The sequence below is a fragment of the Zalophus californianus genome, chromosome 1, assembly GCF_009762305.2.
Source record: "Zalophus californianus isolate mZalCal1 chromosome 1, mZalCal1.pri.v2, whole genome shotgun sequence".
Classification (NCBI taxonomy): domain Eukaryota; kingdom Metazoa; phylum Chordata; class Mammalia; order Carnivora; family Otariidae; genus Zalophus; species Zalophus californianus.
In genome coordinates this window covers 141802203-141824895 of record NC_045595.1, presented here as the reverse complement: position 1 = coordinate 141824895, position 22693 = coordinate 141802203, and the positions used below count along the sequence as shown (strand labels likewise).

The window sequence follows — 22693 nt, the reverse complement described above, 5'->3', positions numbered from 1 at the left end:
ATTGCAAGGCTAGGCCAGGTTCAGACCATTAGAGGTGAGAGGTAGAGATCAAGCAGACAAAAACACTCTGGGTGCAGTGTGAATAAACTGTTAAAACTTCTGCATCATTTTTTTATTGGAACGTAATTAACATGTACATTATACATGTATATAACATACATATTCTCTTTATTTCGGCTGTACAATATAACAATTCAACAATTCTACACATTTTTCAGTGCTCAACAGGATAAGTGTACTCTTAATACCCTTTATCTATTTCACCCATTCCCCTACCCACATCCCCTCTACTGCATCATTTTTATTTGCGCATTTATATAGATTTTGTTGTTGTTGAAACAAAAGTAGCACATGTTCATTAACAATTTTTGAATTCCGGAAAGTGTAAAGGAAAGGAAAAATCCACATGTGTTATTTGCTCTTTTTATGGAAATGCTTTTCATACCGACCCCCCCAAAAAAAGAAAAAACACACCGATAACTTACCCTCCTATTCATGACTGCTGTTTGCACTTTGGCTAGTCAAGCTTCTTGAGACTGTGTGACCACGTACACGTTTCCAAGAGTAATGGATTCAATGACTACATTCCTAGTCTCAGAGCTGCCTAAATTCTATAGTTATTGCTGCATTTCAGTACAAATGTTGGAAGAGACAACTAGACGTTCCTAATTGTTTACTTTAGAATTAGATTTGGCTATGTACAATACAAAACCCATGTTAAGAGCAGCTTAATCATACAGAGTTTTATTCTCACCAACCAAATCAAGAAACCTGCCATCCAGGGCCTGTTCTGTGACTTCCCAGTTGTTAGGGACCTCAGCTAAGTCCATCTGAGTGCCACTCTCCCTAGTGTGTTGTACAAGTGCGCCCTGCACTATCAACACAACCACACAATGGCCCTGGTTCTACTCTTGCCCCCACGATCCACCCAGCGTCCTCATTCCAGCCAGACAGAAGAAGAAGGGATGAGAAAGGCAGAGGCAAAACCCTGTGTCAGCGTTCTCTTCTAGAAGGTTCCCATTAGCTGCCATATGATACTTAAATCCCACTGACTGCAACCCAGTCAGGGTGGTCTCACTTATGTGCAGGGAAGCCTAAGAATGTACCATTTCTTCTGGATGGCTACATGCCAAATAAGTGTTCAGTTATTTTGAGAGAATAGCAGAATGGGACTGGGACAGTAAGAGCCTCTGCTTCAACCTGCCATCATCTTAACATCTTAACTTTAGAATAGCCCTGATTTCCTAATTTTCTTATTGATAGCTTTTTGGTCATTGTTTTGTTTTTTATTTTCCTTATTTACTGATGTTTTGACGATTTCCATTTTGTTCTGAGGGGGGGAATAGTCCATTCTAAATCAGATTCACTAATTTAACACAAATATTAAATTCACTTGGATTTGTTTCCAAGGCTCTTTGTCTCTTTATATGGCAGGAATGAAAGCTGAGGTGTTGGAGTATATGGAATATGATAAGAATCATTTCCAAAAATGAAAACAAGAATGCAATTGTTTCAGAACAAAGACCTTTTAATTCCCTAGAAATGTCTTTGCCTTTTGTCTTAGAGAGCAAGGTTAACTTTTTTTTTTTTTTAACAAATTAGCTAACAGTTCTCTAAATGCTTCCTCTGTACAGGTATCGTGCTAAACATGTCTCAGTTATCCCCTTTTCTTCCATTCCATTTCTATGAAGTGGATCCTAATATTATCCCCATTTGACAAATGTAGAAAATGAAGCACAGAGACATTGAGTAATTTGTCCCATATCAAGCAGTTTGTAAGTGGCAGAGGCAGAATCCAAGCCAAGGCATTCTGACTCAAGCAAGCATGTGCTTAATCTCTGTGAGGATGAATGAAACTGCTTACAGTCTGAAGTCTGAAATGGAACCTCAACATAGCATAATAAGACCCTAGCAAATGCTATTGAATAAATGTCTCCTATATGCTTCGCTCCTTTTTAAATCTAGAATATACTTGTTCACTCCTTAGAAATAAAAGCCTTTTAGATTCATGGAGACCTTCATGTTCTTATATTGTAACAGACCCATGCAATTCCTCAGTTCTCCCATACCTTGTTTTACTTTGATATCATTATTATAATGCAAAAATATGAACAAATTCCCAGTGATTCTCCATGCAGCTATGCTTTAGGTTATCAAATGATGTAATTATATAATTACCATTAGTATCCAAGATATGTGCACTTGAGGTTTTTTTAGACATTATTCTACTATGCAGCAAGAACTTCTCTCTGCTCACTAGGATCCCCAAACTATTTGTGCTACCACTACTATTACTAGTCCTACTGCATTTACATACAGTTTACTGTTTACTAGGCAGGTTGCATATGTTCATTAAAGGTCACAACAGCCTTATGTTATTACCCTCATCTTATAGATGAAGAGACCAATATTTAAAATAAGTAAGTAAGTATGCCCTGGCCAATCAGAGGGCTAGATAAATACAGAACTGGGACTGCCATCTAGGAAGCCTACTGCCAAAGCCTATATACCTACCTCCTACCTTTTATGTCCCTTTAATCTGAAGTAAGCCTATGGATATGCTAATAATTAAAAACGTCAGTGATAGGAAAGCAGAAATGTTATACCATGAAACAACTTGCATAGTAAGCTAGCTCTAAACCATGCAAAATGGAGACAGATATACATGATATGACAAGATAAATTCATAGTGGTACATAATCAGATAGCATAGTTATGAGAATGCCATGTTAAAACTAAGCAAGAAAGAATAAAGAATATATCACTTTTTTCTTGACAAATGTTAACAGGCTTCATTTCCTGTTCCGCAAAAGAAAAATTTGGAGCAGATGATTCCTAAAGTTCTTTGACAATGACATTCTGTGCATTCTTTATAATCACTTTATTGTAAAACCATGTTTCTTCAGGGAGCCCAGCTTAGGATTTATAAATAAAATGATTCTAAACACATATCCTTTATTGAATTATTGAATGAATAAAGTACAGTTTTATGAGCTACCCCCATAATGGGTGATTTGTAACTTTTGTTTAGAAGGAGTGGGATGAAAGACATTCTAGCCATAACCCATTGTAAAGGAAGTTTTTGGTAATATTTTTTTCCATAGGACAATTATAAAGCACGTAACTAGAATTCACTTTCAGAAGAGAGAGAAAATGACAAGTTTATAAGAGGTTAACCATATTGCTGGCTAACTGGAAAGGTTGTCAGTTATCTTTAGTTTTTAAAGGAATTTTTATAAATCTGTAAACCCACCACTGTATAGTCACCAACAGAGTCCAGTACGGACTGTGGACTGTAAATGTCCCCCCCCTCCTTGGGGAAGGAAATTGACCATTTACAGAGGGAAAGCCAGAGAAGGTTTGTTTTGTTTTGCAAATAGCTCTGCCTTTTCCCCAGTCCTGATGATGATATCCTTTTGAATGTCAGGATTCCCAAAATTAAACTCTGCCAGTCCCAGGATCTTTAAGTCCTGCACTGATTATATGACAATAATTACCCACCAGCCCCTTTCCCATCATGTTCTCACTTTCCATCCTGGGTTTAGAACACAGGTGGTGTTAATGAAGAGTTGCAAGGGCATCTATTCAGACAGATGGATGGACGTGATATTTAAACCCATTACTACGTACACTTGCATGTCAACCGTTACTTACACGGGTCCCCTCCCCTGGAATTTAAGACAATGGAACAGGCTTCATGATTCCCAGTTTTGCCCTTTCAGACCATTGTTCACACCACAGATAAGTAACTCCCCCAGATTTCAATTGTCTTGGTGGTAACCTCCCCCTTTAGCTTTAGATACAGCAGCCAAATAGTTTTTGACAAAGAACAAGATACAGTCTCCTCCTTTTCTCCTCCCTCCTCCAAGAAGCTCATTACTCAGCTGCTGCAGGTGGTTGGGTATTCAGAATCTGGTTCCTTCCTCCTGAAAAGAACGTGTGCACTTTTCAAAGATTTAAGCTTCAAGAACTTAGTCCCGGAGGGAGAAATATGTTTCTACAGTAAAAGTAGTAAATACCAATTGAGAGTCATGGCTACAGAAATATTAAACTCTAAATAAAGGAACATTTGCCAATTTCCACCAATATATTTTCCAGTGGGGAGACAAGACACACGCACACACACACACACACACACACACACACAAATTTAAATTATCCGTTTTTCCTGTTGTAACTGTTGATTTAAGCTAATAGAATCTAAGTACCAGCAGTGTAACGTAGAGCAGTGTTTACCAAACATCAGTATCCCAGCCATCTGTAGTTAGAAATTCTCAGGCCGGATCTCCAGAGCGATCTGGTTTTATTGTCCAAGTGATAATGATGGCAACCAGGATCAAGACTTAGTGTTCTAAATTGAATTTAGTGATTCTAGGCTCATTTTGATCAAGTCTGGCCATAGGCAATTATTTAAATTTATTCAGATTATTGTGATCAATATATTGGACTAAGCCTAATCTAACATAGAGTAAATTGTCACTCTGACACCATGGAATTGAATATACTAAACATGTTACATTTTGCCATTTCCTACTGCTATTAAGATGGCTGTATTCTAGTGCTGAGTTAAATTATTATATGGAGTAAATTAGAGCTAACACCAATTATTGCACTAAATTAACATTGACTAAAAGTAACCTTATACAAATCAATTAATCAAATATAAATAAATGTCTAGTTCTGATAAACATTTTGCCAATGATTTGCTAAGTAATTTTGAGAAAATAATTTACCCTCTTCAAACCTCAATAATCTCTGAAGATGAAGTTGATTATAAATGCCATCTGTTTCATAGGAATAACATGAAGATAAGACTGAAAGAAAGCTGGATATCCCAAATCTATTAGATCAATCTAAAGTGCGTTTTTCATTTTCCCTTGGAAACTGGACATTGTGTTTTTGGGTCATGTACTGGAGAAATGCTGTGAGGTGTGGTATTCACTAAGGGATTAGAGACAATGTAAATGAAATTTGGAGGGAAAATAATCTCTTCAAAAACCATACAATGAGATACCAAAGAACTGAACAAACCCAAGAGTCCTAATGTTTTAGGAGCTCTAAATGGGAGGATAATAGTGGCAAGTCGATTTTGATATTTTTATTTCAATTGACTGGAAAAAAAACTAAATGGTTTGTTTCCCAGAATCCTCTTTTGGACCCCACCGTACTGAAAGACAGAAACAGAGCAAAAAAATACCTATAGCTGATGCCCCTGCTTGTTTTAATTATAGCAAATAGCTGCAATTCTCTCTCTCTCTGTGTCCATCTTTTGAGTTTGGAATCTCTGCCAGACTGTGACACCTTCTTCCCCCAAACCAGTGTAACTCATTCAAAGCAGCATTTTCCTGGCTTTGAATTTAGTCTTAAATAAAACCCTCCTACCTCTCCCTGCTACATCCTTCTTCCATATCTGTCTCTCTCCTGCACACAAATATTGCTTCTCATCTCCTTCTAAATGAAGATATAGATCTTTGTGTTCACAATGTCTCTTAACTCTTCATAATAAATATTTACAGCATACCGGGTGCATTCCTTTGGCAATATATTGCTTCTGAACCAGCACTTAAAATTCTTCTACAGTTCCAAAGGGATTTCATGTGACATTAATTAAGGTGTGAAATTGCTTCATGTTAATTGCTCACACCCTTCCATGATCTGCGATTAAGACAATTGAATATCTTTAATGGTACATTAACAGAGCAATCTAACCTTTCCACTTCTTAGAAATTACAGCGGGCCAAGGACAATTCAATTAAATTGGTAGTAATAAAAAGATTAGTCATATTTCATTCTTCTTTGATGGAAACTGATATAGGATGGGGGTTCTTTTTTTTTTAATGTTCTTTTTTTTTTTTAAGATTTTATTTATTTGAGAGAGAGAGAATGAGAGAGAGAGCACATGAGAGGGGGGAGGGTCAGAGGGAGAAGCAGACTCCCCGCCGAGCAGGGAGCCCGATGCGGGACTCGATCCCGGGACTCCAGGATCATGACCTGAGCCGAAGGCAGTCGCTCAACCGACTGAGCCACCCAGGTGCCCCGGGGGTTCTTTATAGAGGGCCATTTATGAACTTTATCAGAAATTGGAGTTACATTGCCTCCATTTGGAAAACAGAATTTGTCAGCAACGACTGCACTTGCCCTCCACACAGATTTTGCAATCTCCCTCACAGAGCAATACTGACAATCAAAGATTTACATCTAGTTCTCCCCATAATTATAAGAATACTCACTTTTTAAGTGATTTGCAGGAATCTAGAAATAATATAAGTAATGATTAGTAGCCACAGTATTGCTTTATATGACATTTGTGTGGCTCGTTATTGTTAACCTGCTTTCCTCCACAGAGTATCATTTGATAGTCACTAACACCCCGGGAATATGCAGTTTAAGATTATCATCCCAATTTTAAACATGAGGAAACTGAGTTTAAGAGAAGTTAAATAACTCACCCAGGTCCATATAGTTAGAAAGAGGTAAAACTATGACCAGAGCTGTTATCTCTATCAAAGACTGTCAGGGGATCCAATAAGGTCCTGGAGGATTGACCAGTGGGTCTATAACATACAGTCAATAGTGACTTGACAAGAGTAATTTCAGGGGTGTAGCAAGGAATAAATCTAATTGGAGTGGTTTCAAGTTATCACAGGAGGTAAAGAAAAAAAGAAAGTATTATGAAATCACACTTTTGAGGAGTTATGCTAAAAGAAAGGAGGGATAGAGAAATGGGGAGTTAGCTGGAGAGAAATATGGTAGTTACATAGTGTGATTGCTTGTTTGTTTAAAGCTATTACAGCCTATTTATAGACTGATGGGAACAACTGGGGAGAAGTAAGATTTGGCATTACAGGAGAGATGGTTACTAAATAACACTGACCAAAGGGGGTGGGATCATACTCCGAAGCGGCAAGTGGAGGGCCAGATTTAGACAGGCATGGGAAGAATTCAAGCACCAGAACACATGTGAGCAGATGTAGGCAGGTGGGTCATTTTCGTAGTGGAAATATGAAAACTTTCTCTTCTGCTGCTCTTTTCTAAGTGAAATACAAAGCAAGGTGGTTTACTGATTAAAAAAAAAAAAAGGAAGGAAGGGAAGGAAGGAAGGAGGAAAATGGAGGAGAGAGAAGAGAGAGGAGAGAAAGACAAGACAAGAAAAGAAAGAAGACAGGCCTATAACCTGAGTCTGAGGAAGGTTTGAGGAGAAAGGAGAAGGTACGGAATGGCCCCTTAGGAAGAATGGGAGAGAAAACTGGCAAGAGAAACGTAGGAGGGTTCCAGGAAGTGCTGAGGACACCCATGAGGTTTGGGATGAAGGTTTCAACTTGAGACCAGTCAACAAAGTTTTATGTAGTTTGTTTGTTTGTTTTTTTCCAGACACATTAAACTATTTGACTATGAGCTTAGAGCAGGAACCTTAGAGTTAACCACACATGAATTTTAATGCTGATTCTGCCCTGTGGTGCCCTGCACTACTTCTAACAAACTACCCATTTTGTTCTTCAGTTTCCTTAGTTGCAAAAGGAACCAATAAAAGGATCTTTTAGATCATTTAAAATAACCAGAGTGTATATAAAGAGCAGATATATAGTAAGTGCTCAATTAATATTAGCTATGATAATGAGGACACTGACTGCTTAGGAGGTGACTGCTCACCTTATGGGGTTGAACTGGGGATTTCTAGTGAATGCTAGGTCTTGAAGTAATACACGATGTAGGCTATGTTATAAGAAACTTTTGTGTGTCCTTGTGTCTGCACATGGGGAAGAATATTCTCTCATCAAATCTACCTCATTTTTACTCTGAAAGCTGCAGTGAATTCGTTCTGTTCCAATGTACTATGGATCAAGAAAAGTCAAAACATGAATAAAAGGAAACATCCAGAAGAAGGAGAGGAGAAGGGGGTATGGGTGGTGAGAAGGGGAAAAAGTGAAATAAATTGAAACAAATACCAAAATAAAGGAAAATAGAAAACTGATTTGAAGAAAGAGTACTAAAGAACCAAACAGAAATGCTTCCCTTTTCAGAACATTGTCTCCTTTTACCAATTATCCAAAACCATTATGATCCCACATGTCTTAGAGGAATAATGGTATTTATATCCAAAACATTCTATGGGATAAAAAAGAGCATGTGTGTGTGTGTGTGTGTGTGTGTGTGTGTGTGTGTGTATGTGTGCTTTAAAGAATAAAGAGGGCAAGGAATGTGATCAAGAACCACCCAGGTGAAAGAACAGCAATGTTGTTAATCAGGCATTGTATCATCAGGACACTGAACATTCTTGATATTTAGATACTGAAACTTTGTTGGGAAAATACTGTGAAGTGAAATCAGAAAGAAACACAATTGGAAATCAGTTCCATGCCAAGTGGTAGCCATTAAATCATGTCCACTGAAAATAAAATCTGTATCACAAAAGTAGTCCCCAGGGTCTCAGATGAAACATAGTAAGATTGTAACATCACAAATTGCCTAAATCCGGGAACTTGTTTCCAATTGTTAAATGGGCAGTGGCACTGAATGTGAGTTTCTGAGAAAGGTGATTGGGGAGCTGGGAGAACAAGAAATACAGAGGGTTAGATTTTTTGTTTGTTTGTTTGTTTCACTTTATTCCCAGTCTGAAAATTACTCCTCATCAAAAGAACTGGAGTATCAAACTGCTGTCCTAGCTGAAGTGGGCCAAATGCATACAACAGAAGACATAGGAAGAGAATATTCAAGAACAAAGAGACTTTTTTTTTAAATGTAGAGCCTCCTAGAGCAAAATAAATATATTCCTAATGAAATAATAGCTTATTGTATAGACAGTGATGGTAAATCTCCCCGCCCCTTAAAAATCATGTACTTTGAGATAATGCAAAGTAAGAGATCAGAGGTCATTGCAATTACTAATAAGGACCTGATTATCAGGAAGAGAAAAACTTAATCTTCCATAGTATGGGGCTGATTTGAGAAGCACGATTGGGAGCTGTAAAATTTATATAACTATTTGGAGTTCAGAACCTAGGCAGTTTCCTAGGCATGCTTCTTAAATGTTTCCCACAATTGCGTAGTGTATGTTTGGAAATTAACACCAGAACTCCAAAGTCTAGTACTAGTAGCTGTATAAAATTATGATTAATTTTTACTGTAAAGTATATGGATGCTCATATATGGGATTAGTAATTCTTGATTTATCATTTGTTGTTTAGTCTTCTTCAGTGCTACATTAAGCTCCCCACAAAACAAAAGGATAACTCTTCTCAACATGTTAGCTTGACCAAGTGAACCCCACCTTTCAGTTGTAGTCAAAATTATGGCACTTGGAGTATATCAGATATTGTATATATTAGAAAAGCAGCAGATTTCACACATAATGGTGCCTCAGCGAGGTCTGTGTCTAAGAAATTACAATTGTGTTTGCAACATATCAGAACTCATGAAAGTTTCAGATGCTGCCCGCCATTTGTTATAGGATCCGTGCTGTGAGATTCAGTTTGACTGATTCTTCCTACTAATCTGACTGGCTATATTCATGTCATGCAAACATAGGTAGACATTTTTCTAGATAATGAGATTGAATACATAGATTTTCCCTATACACTCATGTACTTGATGGACATTTTTTTTAACTCTTCATTCCCTATCAAATTGAGGCTGATAGACATCAGGATCATGGTTGAAAACATCCAGCTTGGAACTCTGGAGGTCTGACACGAGTTAGCCCTGCTGGGCTTATTCTTCCCTATTTCTCTATTTTACCCCATTCTTCAACCAGTCCCTGTTTTTCTTATATAACTTGCACTTCATTTCTTCACTCTTTTTCAGTAGCCTATCCATCTGTCTAAATTCTCTGCCTCCTTCAAGGCTAAATCAGCATCAAATAGCTGTTGTTCTGTACTCATTTCCATTCACCTCTCTACTCTGGCTCTGAACACCCTGTGATTTGTGTGCACGTCTGTGCTCTCCTTCTTAGCCTTGAGCTCCGTGAGGGCCGGAATCAAGTGGTCATCTCTCACAGTTGCTATGGAATCTAGCGGAGTGCCTGGAATAAATTAAGTGTGCACCTTTTTATAGAATCAATGACCAAATCAATGCTTGTACCAATTCAGCTTTGGATATTAGTTCACAAAAGAGTAATTGAAAATGGAAGAGAGAAAAGAACATGAAAAGTCCAATTTAGGATGAAAGTGATGAAACATTAGTTAAGCCAAGTCAGAAGGGCCAATAAATGTTTTGTGAGTCAGTTCCATCCTACCAAAGGCATCCAAGATACTCTACATCTCCCTAGTCTATGTATGAGCATCAGGACCAGTCGGGTCAGAAAATTTTCTCCACTGTCCTCCCATTGTTCAGTAATTTATAGCTTTAGCTCCAGTCAGGACACTTCTCTTCCAGACAGCGAACTTTTCTAAGATGAACTGTCTAATAGAAATATCATATGAGCTACATACATAATTCAAATTGTTCTGGTAGTCACATTTAAAAAAATAAAAACAAACATGTGACATAAATTTTATTTTTATTTTATTTTTATTTTTTTAGATTTCATTTATTTTTTTGACAGAGAGAGAGAGATACAGCGAGAGAGGAAGCACAGGCAGGGGGAGGGGGAGAGGAAGAAGCAGGCCCCCCACCGAGCAGGGAGCCCGACACGGGGCCCGATCCCAGGACACTGGGATCATGACCTGAGCTGAAGGGACACGGTTAATGACTGAACCATCCAGGCACCCCACGACATAAATTTTAATAATCTATTCAGCCCAGTATATCCAAAATATTATCTATTTAATATGTAACCAGTCAATACATTACTTGTGAGATATTTAGTGTTTTATAATTACAGCACATCTGAAATAGGACCAAGCGTGTTTTAAGTGCTCTGTGATCACATAGGCAAAATGGATATTATATTAGGCAGTGCATTCCTTGGATATTCTCATCAGATTTTCCTATACCCTTACCAACTCTATACCCCCTCAGTTATATCTCAATTCTCTCCGTCTTACTATAGTACTAAGACTAATATTTTTGACTATTAGGGAATTTTTGGCTCTTCCCATGCAAATAAGACATTTCAGGCTTTAATAATCATTTCTTTGTTTGTAGCTTACACTCAGTATTTGTGTGTCTGTGATATTTTTTAAAAAAGTGTAATTATTAATTATGCTGTGTAAAATATACACAACATAAAATTGAACATTTTAACCATTGTAAGCGTGCATTTCAGTGCCGTTAAGTACATTCACATTGTACTTGCACACACTGTACCATTCTCCCTTCCCCCAGCCCCTGGCAACCACTGTTCTGCTTTCCGTATCTATGAATTTGACTACTTTAGGTATTCCACATAAATGGAATCATAAAATATTTGTCTTTTTGTGTCTAGCTTATTTCACTTAGCCTCATGTTCTCAAGGTTCATTCATGCTTGTGTCAGAAGTTCCTTACTTTTTTAAGGCTGAATAATATTGCATTATATGTATATACCACATCTTGTTTATCATTCATCCCTTGATAGACATTTTGGCCACCCCCACATTTTGACTATTGTAAATAATGCTGCTCTGAACATAGGTGTACAAATATCTGTTCACATCCCTGCTTTCATTTATTCTGGGTATATATCTAGAGGTGGAATTTCTGGATCATATAATAATTCTGTTTAATTTTTTGAGGAATCCCAGTATCGTTTTCCACAGCGGCCATACATTTTATGTCTCCACCCGCAACTACGATGTTTTCAATTTCTCCACACACTCTCCATCACTTGTTACTTTGTTTTTGTTTTTTTGTTTTCCTTTTCAAAAATAGCCATCCTGCATTTGTTTTTATTACCATTTTCGGATGACATTAGGAATATTTAGTAGCAGTAAGACCAACTTGGATCTCAATTAATAGATGGAGCTAATTTAAACATTGTCTGATATAAGACAATCATTTGTTCGTTTTTGATGAATTGCTCTTCTGCTTTTTTTTTTCTTTGAGATTTTATTTATTTGACAGAGAGAGACACAGAAAGAGAGGGAACATAAGCAGAGGGAGTTGGAGAGGGAGAAGCAGGCCTCCCGCAGAGAAGGGAGCCCAGTGGGGGCCTCCAGGACCCTGGGATCATGACCTAAGCTGAAGGCAGACACTTAACGACTGAGCCATCCAGGCGCCCCTGCTCTTCTGCTTTTATTAAGAACTCTTGACTAGGATTTTGAAGCCTTACATTCTCATCCTGGCTCTGCCGTTACTCACCATCTGACTTTGGGGAAGTTGCTTAGTTTCTTTCATACTTAAAAAATTCGGATAAGAATTTCTCACTTTTGGGCACCTGGGTGGCTCAGTTGGTTAAGCGACTGCCTTCGGCTCAGGTCATGATCCTGGAGTCCCTGGATGGAGTCCCACATCGGGCTCCCTGCTCAGCGGGGAGCCTGCTTCTCCCTCTAACCCTCCCCCTCTCATGTACTCTCTCTCTCTCTCTCTCTCATTCTCGCTCTCTCAAATAAATAAATAAATCTTTAAAAGAAAGAATTTCTCACTTTATTCACAAGGTTATTATAATTATCAAATGAGGTAGTCAACTTAAAATGGATTTGAGGGACCCCTGGGTGGCTCAATTGGTTGAGCATCTGCCTTTGGCTCAGGTCATGATCCCAGGGTCCTGGGATAGAGCCCTGCCACGTTGGGCTCCCAGCTCAGCAGGGAGTCTGCCTCTCTCTCCCTTGCCCCTCCCTCCCCACTTGTGCTCTCCCTCTCTCAAATAAATAAATAAAATCTCAAAAAAAAAAAATAAAATGGCTTTGAAAACTCTGAAATAATAGATTTATTTAAGGGATCAAAAGTTCATTTATGGGATTACCATTGTGGTTATTTGTACATCAAAGTGATTGGGTTTTACATTTTGGACATATAGTGTACTTTGTAGAACATTTATACCTTCTGTTTTCTTCTTGTATTTTGTGTCATCATTTTATTGTGTATCATTTAGAATAGCACAGGTACAGAGTATTAATACAACTATCAAAGTTATATTACAGAAGAGGAATGTTTTGTCCTTTCTTTCTTTGATTTCTAATTATATATGTTCTTTTAATTACTTTTTCATTTTAAAATTTGATTGAGATTTGTACTCCTTGATTTGTCAGCTTGAGTTTAGGCGGTAATACTGACATCCTAGAGCCTATAAATAATGAAAATTAAAGCCCAAGAAATTAATCTGTTTGTTTGACAAAGTTTTTACTCTCTTTGTTTATATTTGCATGCAATTCCTAGATTGACTTAAGTTTGCTTTCTTTAAAGGAACAGTTCTTTCTGTTAACAGAAATACAGAAATTCAAATACTTGATTTATTGGGGGGAGGGATTAGTGAACTAGGAAACCTACTTATTACTCTTCATTTTCCAACTAAGATATGTGAACTACTTTTTTCAAAACCTGGAATTTTATTACTCCATTTAATGGAAATATTTGAAAGTTAGTAATTGAGTAGTCCTAGAGGAGAGCAAATTGTACACTCTGCTATGGTACTAATGAGTTTTGTTCTTTTTGAAACACTGAAAATGTTCAGATGCCAATTTAAAATCCTCCTTTAGGTACTTGATATCAGGATGGAGATCAGGGTTAGGTTATTGGAAAAGTTATCTGCAGCAGTAATTATAATGACAGCATTTTGCATTGTCACAACTGAAGTATTTTATGTATAAGTGAGAAATAGCAAAAAAAAAAAAAAAAGTTAAAAGTTAAAAGCAAATGTCCTGGGAAGAATCTATGACATAAGGAAACTAAAAAATAAGTAGTAAAATAAGAAATTCAACTATAAAATTTAAAAAAATACATGTTCTTTAATTTAAATTGGAAAGTAACATCCTGCAAGTATCTCTAAGTTGGAGTTTAAGAAATTTGCTGGTCAAAATCTATTATATATATAAATATACTTAAGATTTTATTTATTTATTTATTCAGAGAGAGAGCACACATGAGCTGGGGGGGGGGGGCAGAGGGAGAGGGGAGAGAGAATCTCAAGCAGACTCCTAGTTCTCAGCTGGGAGCCCAATGCGTGGCTCGATCCCAAGACCCTGAGATCATGACTTGAGCTGAAATCAAGAGTCAAATGCTTAACCAATTGAGCCACCCAGGCGCCCCCTCATATATATATATAACTTTTTTAAGATTATTTGTGTCATTCTTTGAGACTCTGATTTAGCAGTTTGTAGTCAGGCCTAGGGATGTTTGGTTTTCAGAGCTGACTAGGTGGCAGAGTAGGGAAAACTGTTTTCCGGTATCACATGAATAACTTTCTTTCTTTCTTTGTTTTTTTTTTAAAGATTTTATTTATTTGACAGAGAGAGACACAGTGGGAGAGGGAACACAAGCAGGGGGAGTGGGAGAGGGAGAAGCAGGCTCCCTGCCGAGCAGAGAGCCCCATGCGGGCCTCGATCCCAGGACCCTGAGATCATGACCCGAGCCGAAGGCAGATGCCCAACGACTGAGCCACCCAGGTGCCCCATCACATGAATAACCTTCTAATAGAATCACTTCATTACTTCTGAGTTCCCTTGTGCACTTACCAGTTATAAATAAATAGCTGTATTTTATACATATAAATGTATGGTTTAATCTTGTTGCTTTTGACACTTTGCCCATAACAGAAATATAGGTAAGAGACATTAGACTTGAGAAATTTCAAGATTTCCATAGGATCTTCCATAAGCATCCTCTGTTGAAAGCAGAAACTTAAATTATCTACTGGCATCATCTGAAAATTACATCAATTCTTTCTGAACTCATTTCCTCTGTACAACTTTGCTACTGAGGCCAAAGGTCTTTTGAGATATTGGACAGGCCATTTAGTGCAATAATTGAAATACTTTAAGATTTCATTTAAAATATATATGTAAAAAATGAAATAAAATAAAAATAAATATGTGTAATAATTTTGCACAGTATACTTAGCAACCATAGTTTGTATATTTTGTACTACCCAAAGTGTGGTTCCGTTTGCCAAGATCAGCAAGATTTTACTAAAAATGTAGAATCTCCACAAAAAACTTCTGTCTCAGAATCTGCATTTTAACAATATCCCTGGATGATTCGAAAGCACATTAACGTTTAAGAAGCTCTACCACTGAGATGTTGGGAACAAAAAACCTGCCTCCTCATCACTGAACTAGTCTAAAGAGAATATTTCTTGTATCTTAACTTTCTTAATCTCGTTTTGAATTAGAATACTTTTAGCCCCCCCAAATTATCAATTTTTTCTCTGCAATCCGTTATTCAGAATTCTCATGAAGAGATCAACTCCTTCATTTTCTTAAAAATCTTTGGATGCTTACTATCTGCCAGACATTTAATCCTCATAAAAATTTAGTTTTTTAGCTATGAGAGTGTGTCCAGTTTGACAGAGTTGGTGAGTGGCTGAGTGAGGATGTCAACCCAGGCAGTGTGCTCCCAAGTTGGTGCTCTTAACCACCACATGACATCTATTTGGTCATAGTCATGCTCAGGTTTCCTGCACAAGGCAAAGCCCAAGTGAGGAAGCTATTTGATTAGAAATAGCATTCAGATTACTAAAGCACTGCAGTGATGGTTCAATCGATGGAGGTACTTAACTATTTTTTCCTAAATCAAGGATAAAAATAATTCCTGATATTTAAGTGAAATATTTCATATGCTTGCACACATTTATTTCACAGCAGTATAAGGAATGAAGATTCTATCTTACATGAATAACTATGAATTGAAAAATATTCTTTCCATGCAGTAATCTAGCAATAGCTGTGATAATTCACAGATAACTGAACTTTAGAGCCAGACAAAACAATAGAGGAGAGAGGAACTGTTTTATATAGATATGAAATAAAATCTCACAGTTGCATATTCAAACATGGAACAATCAGGAAAATGGCATTTTGTTTGTTTGTTTGTTTTCCTCTGTCCTCCCTCCTATTATCATTTCTTATGTAGGATCCCTGAAAATTGGTGGTAAATATTTCAATTTGATATAACAATGTCATATTACTTGTAGTAGGGTAAAGATTAGGAGCATGTAATTAAGCATTTTTTTTCCTTTGCAAACTAGATTGCAGACCAAGGACTTTAAAAAGTATCTATTTCTATCCTTTTAATCTTATGCTCACAATGCCTCCTCAAACTCTAGACGAAAATCCTGTTATATAGTTTAGCAGACAGGTAAGACTCAAGCCTTATCTGTAAGAGGACAGAAACCACTCTCTGCAGTTCAAGAAGACTTAAAAGGTTATGACTGATAGAACTGGAAGTGGACCATTTGTATCCACTAAATATGTTATCAAGTTAAAACTCATTTTTACACTGGGGAGAAGAGCTAGTGATGAGAGTGAAGAATATTGTAAAATCAAATTTCAGATGTTTATTGAAGCCAAATTGATGTCTATAATTATAAAAAGTAATTGATGTAATTTTGCTTTTCAGTGTGTATGTACAGAGAGCCATCACTTCATGAAATTGGAGAAAAACAAGGGCGTTCAAGGAAAAGTTCTGGAACACCAACCATGAATGGAGGCAAAGTCGTGAATCAAGATTCAACATAGCTGAGAACTCTTCCCTTTGTCCCTCTTCATCCCTTCCCTTTCTCCCCTCCCCTTTACCCATTTCCTTCCAATAAATCCACCCAAGGAGAGGAAAACAAAATGGCAACCCAGGACCTAGTGACTAAGATTCTGCACTCAAAAATCTTCCTTTGTGTAGGACAAAGAAATTGAACCAAAGCTTGCCTGTTGCAATGTGGTAGAAAATGCACATGCACAAATATTAGCACACATAAAATCAAGGGAAACAAACAAGTCAAGACACCACAACATTGTGTTATTATTAATAGAAGGCTAATTATAGTGAAGACATAACTATAATAAATTTGAAATAAAGTTATTATCTTAAACACAAGGGTTTTGGAGAATTGAACTTACAAATCAATGTAATACCTTGAGTAACTTAAACTTTGGATAATGCTGTGATGTGTGCTTTGTGTTGAATTTGAATTTTCTTTGGGCATCTGGAATTGACACATAATTACATCCTGTTTCCAGGATTTTTTTTTTTTACCATGATATTGAACATGTACAAATTATAGATTGTTCTAATGCCCATATGGTATAAGCCAGGAATCATTTAAAAGTTTAAAGTTTTATTCTTGAATTTGTTACTTACAATTACTTTATGCAAAAGTAGACTTTTGTTGAATTTAGTGGTATTAACTGATTTCATTCCTTCATAAAAAGAGTTTCAGATTAACCTAGTATATTATCATATTTTTTTATCAAAGGAATTAATCCAGGATCTCATTTTTTTAGTTATTTAGGAAACAAAATGTGTTCTAAGGCTGAGTTTACTTATGGGAATTCTGTGTCATTGCCATGCCTGGGCAGTGATGAATAAGATATATGCTCTTATCATTTGGCCTGATTTTTCACATTGTGCACAGCTTTGAGAGTATAGGTGCATGTCTAGCTGTGTTAGAGAATTTTGTACCATCTCTTGCAGCAGGAAAGAAGGAAAAGGGGTTTCACACAAGGAAATAAATCCTAGGGGTCAAAGCAAATCGTATTTGCCTTTGTACCTTACCAGAGTTTTATGTATGTAGCATTTTCCAAACTTCAGGAAGAAATTGGGAGGCATGGCTGTGAAATTCCTAACTTACCATCTCATGAAACCAGTGGCTTGCTTGTTGCTATATATCCTTGTTAATAAGTCTAGTTGACAATAATTCTGTCTCCTAGAACACAGAAGGGAAATTGATACACTGAATTTTCAAGGGGCATAGAGAAACAATATAGAATTAACAGCTATGGTTCCAAGGCACAGCATTGTGTGAGCTTAATGTAGTTTAAAAAAAACTCAGTGTAAGGACTAGGCAAATGCATAGTTAGGAATACTCAAGTATTAGAAAAATATTAGGGAAGAAATGAATGTTGTACAATTGCCTTGGGGAAAAAAATAGATCTACTTAGTCCTACAAATCAGGAATGATATAGAAACATCCAAATTAAAACAAAACAGAATGTTAAAAAATGTATGCAGAATTATGGATATTATCAATGAGAAGACTTAGCATGTTACTTCTCCTATAGCTCTACTGTCCAGCATGTATTGTTCCAAATATGACTCCCTAAAATATAGACACTCTGCAGGAGCTCTAGGCCTCCACTTAAATGACCTTGCCATTGGTTGCTGTATTCTTTCAAAGTCAATGTAGTTCCCCTCACTCTACACAATCATTATTCTTTAATAGTGGTTTGTGTCCTTCACCAAGTATTCTATTTATGTTATCAGGAGGTTAGCAGAAAATGAAATGGAGTTGTAAAGAATAAAAGTTAGGCATCTAGGCAAGGATTTTGAACACACATTTGCAAAAGATATTTGTTTAACCAAAATATTTTGAAAGTAACAATAAAGACATTTAAATTTAAAGAAAAAAAAAAGAATGTTGCTCTTCTAGGAAAAAAATACCCTTGTAAAAAAAATTACCAATCTGGTTGTATTTCTCCTTGTCACTCTTGATTCAGCTTGATTTTAAACACACCTGTCACTTCTAGGAACAAACAAATCCCATGCACAAAGCCTTGTTTTCTTTGAAAAAATAAAAAGAAAGAGGCTTCTACAAAATGGGTCACAGGCTCATTTAGCATGAAATGACTTGAGATTTTATGGTGACACACACACACACACACACACACACCCCACAAATTCATCAGTAACACAATTGCAATTTCACAAAGTGTTATTAACTACACTAATGATTTCATGACAATATATTTAATCTGGTTCAATATTATGAAAAATGTGATAGAGATATAAACTCCCAACACAATTTTCCCCTCAATTGTCAATGGCTGTCCATCATTTATCACCGAGACTCCTATTTGTCTTCTTCCTGATAGCAATTAAGAAACAGATGTCTAACCACCCAATTTCTCTATTGTTTTTTTCATATCATTGAAGCAAATGTTGACCACAGTAAAATGTTTAGAAATTAGCTTTGGCTTATTTACAATTAATTTTGAAGAATAAATTGGAAACCTCCTATTTCTTTTACATATATTAACCTGACAAAAACTGTAGTTTAGAGCGTAGGGTGAACATTTGCTTAACTGCTGCTTACTTTTTAAGTACATAAAACCTTTAATAGAAAAAGTCAGTATTCACTGCCTAGGTTTTCAAACAATTACCAAATATAAACATATAATTATTCTATTTCTTCCAAAAACAAGAGCCAGTTTAAATAGTTTTTCAGGTTTCTTCCAAGTGAAAGAATTCTTAACTTTGATTTTTGTCATTCCAATTTCTGGGTCTCAATTCATCCATATCTTATGTTCCCATAAATAAAATAAACTCTTTTTTTAATGCATTGGGATATTCTCAGGAAAAATACAACTTTTAGTAAAGCTTTGTAATTGACTATGTACATATAAGTTAAGATGTGTTTATTCTAAGAGTCCTTATTGTAACATGTTTCAAAATCAATGGGCTTAAGAATGAAAACAAAACTTTTGAGAATCTCAAAATAGTTTTTTGGTCAATATATTTCACTTGATTTTTAAGCTAGAAGTTTGAGGTATAGAAACAAAATGGTGCTGAAGTTCCATTTGCTAATTTAGAGCCTTTTGTGCTTCAGGAAACTGGAGGACAGCCGGCCAACCTGTTCTTGATTATAGTAATAGTTTGGGTTTCGAATTTTACATATGAATTTCATAGCACATTTTTAGCCGCTATGGATTGGCACAATAAAAAGACATCAATTTGATGTAAATTGTGATGCTTTATGGGCCTCATTTTAATCCAGATAGCTTTTTAGAAGAATTCTTCAATTTAGGAAAATGACACTGCTGTAGACAGGTGTTATATCTATGGATGGTGGTCCTGTGGTGCCACTAGCAAGAGATGAGAGGGGCAAAGTAAAGAATGAAGAATGGCTTATTAAGGGCAAAGTAAAGGATGAAGAATGGCTTATTGTGTATTGCAAAGTTTGAAGGTCCTAGTTTGAGACCACTGATTTCTTGGTGAAGAAGCATGACTACATCAACAGTAATTTTTTTAAACACAGACCCAGAAATAGCAAATCTATTCTATCCTCATGGCTTAGTCTACAAGGTCTTGCTCTGAGAAAGTTTTTCCATGATGTTACTTAATTTCGTCTGCACAAGGTGAGACATTCAAACATCAAAATTCCCTGCTCATTTTAATAGCATAAAAGGCTGAGATTATTTCTCTGTCATAAAATTGTAAATAGCATTTTTTAAATCAGAATCACATTTAAAACAGTGGATTGTTCTACAAATATATATGTGTATATACATATGCTTCTGAAATAAGGATATATAGAGTTTTTATTTGACTTGTGTTCTTTAGTCATAGCTAATCAAAAAATAAAGAGATTTGAATGCAAAACTTTATATACAAATGTATATTTCTAATGGTAATATAAATTGCCACTTTATAATAAAAAAAGGAACTGGTAGAAATAATAATCAAAGCACATGCTCCTTCAGAACGTCAGTGATTCTGAATTCCCTCTTTAACATAGAACTGAGGGGATTTTTAATTTATTTTTAAAAACTTATCTTAAAAAGCTATACTTCCTGACATAGATTCCATGAAAAGTCATTTCAGATTGAAAAGTTATGATTGAGGGCAGGAAAAAGGTGTTAAATGCAGATCTTTATTTTTTAGGATTTTTCCTTGGAGCCCAAGTTAAAAATTCAATATTTAAAATCTAAATTACATGAAAACTGCTAATGTTCAGAGATGATATATTAGGCTTCAGTAACAGAAGCAAAAATATATTTAACAGTACACTAGCTTTAAAATAATGTCATCATAAACATTGAATCATTAGATGTTCTATTAGTTGGAAAAATGAGTTGATGTTTCTTTGTCTTTGCTCCAAGCACAACTTGAAGACACTGGCATTCATTTTACTTAAAGTTGTTCAAAAGTCCAAAATATACTCCCATTAATATAATTGGTATTAGCTCCATTACAAGGTTAAATGTTACAATTTTAAAAAATTATTGACACTGAAATGTTTAATAAACATGTTGTATGAGAAACTGAAATTAATGTTTCATTTTTGCATTGAAGCACAGACTATTCCAATCATTATTTTTTGAGATCAGATTTGTAAAATGTTTATACATCACAATCCTCCTGAAGTAAAAAGGAATTAAAGTCTTGAGATGCTCATGCATGTAGACAAAATACTTGCACTTCTTTGTTTTTAGCATTAAACTTCTCTGGGAAGTCTCTCTCCTTTTTAAAAATGTGTTTATTTTATAATGTGTCAGTGAAAAAGTGCTGTGTCTTATAAAAGAAGATCAAAATTAGATTCACAGAAGGGGAATAAGTCAGAATTTTTATTGAACATCATAGCCAAAAGTAAAAATTACTTATTAAATATGAAGAACCTAGTGGTCAACCTAATGTCTTTTTGAGGATTAAGAACTAGAGCACATTCATACTAATTAGAGATGTGGTTGAGTTTAAGGATTGTAAACTAAATTTTAGTCTCAAAAAAAAATCTAAGGCCGACACATAAATAAATAAGGTAATACTGGAAAGTAAATATTACAATAAGCTTCTCCATGCAACCGACAATGCAGCGATGAAGCCGAACGGGAAAACAGGGCTTGAAAAGAGAGTAGATATTTACTGAGCAATAAATGAGAGATGACAAGGAGCCCTTCAAGGAGAGGAAATAGTTTGAGGACAAGTTATGGAGACATGAAAGTCACACTTTACTTGGGAAATACTTATGAGTGAAAGGTGGAAATGGTGTTCAGATGAAGAGATGGGGGGGCGGGGAACTGAGTTGATACCAATAACAATGAAAAGTCAAAGTTTTGTCAAGGCGGATTTTGGATTTGTTTGAGCCTCTGTATCTGTTACGATGCTTCTGGTTGCTTGGAACAGAATCCCCAGACCAAACTGGCACTTCTCCGGGTTCACACATCACCAGTGAGGCTTAATTTGTCTGCCGTTCTTCCAGCTCCGCCCACCTCCACGTGTGAGAACTTCCCTCTGCCAGTCAGGTATTCCTTCTCAAATCATGAGTCGCTGACACCAAAGATGTATATAATCTGTTCTCTCTTTACAGTCCCGCCGGAAAAAAAAAATCTAAAATCTCATTGGCCCAATTTGGGTAATGTATCCATACTTGGATGAACCACCGTGGCTAGGAATTTGAGATGGCTTGACTAGTTTAAGTGAACTTGAGCCTTTTCTTGGACTTGTCTGATGGATGCACTTCCCCAAGGATACAGGTCTGCGTAAATGAGGGGTGAATATTTGAATAAAATTCAGCGTCCATTTATCAAAAGGAGTTGGAAATGAATGCCGAGTAGCAAAACACAGCACATTTCCATTTTAGTTAATGAATGTATTTCCTACCACAACTTGTTGGATTTTCTAAAAACTGGCAGAGAAAATTTTGCAAATATTAGTGAATTAAAACTGCTGCCATAAACCACGGGGGGACAAACAAAGGCATTATAGATTCAATTCCCTAAATGCCTGCTATGCAAAGGCACCATGTGGGTCACTGAAGAAGACACAAACTGCTGCAATTTTAAAGAAAAGCGCATTTGACCACTCAATATCTCTGTCAGTGCTTTTAGATGAGCATCACAGAGAGGACTAGAAAATGCAGCTTGGTAATTTTAAATCAGAAGTTTATATCATATCTATTTTCTCATACCCATAAA

The 22693-nt window shown here is 36.2% G+C and overlaps 1 protein-coding gene across 3 annotated transcripts in view; it reads left to right on the top strand.

Annotated features, from left to right (window-relative positions):
* Window positions 1-21043, top strand: part of FGF12 (fibroblast growth factor 12) — a 565776-nt gene extending 544733 nt beyond the window's left edge. For all 3 annotated transcript variants that reach the window (XM_027587166.2, XM_027587165.2, XM_027587164.2), the window contains one exon: window positions 16410-21043. In XM_027587166.2, the coding sequence (XP_027442967.1) occupies window positions 16410-16528 (119 nt within the window). In that variant the 3' untranslated portion in view covers window positions 16529-21043. The remainder of the gene's footprint in view (window positions 1-16409) is intronic.
* Window positions 21044-22693: the final 1650 nt, after the last annotated feature.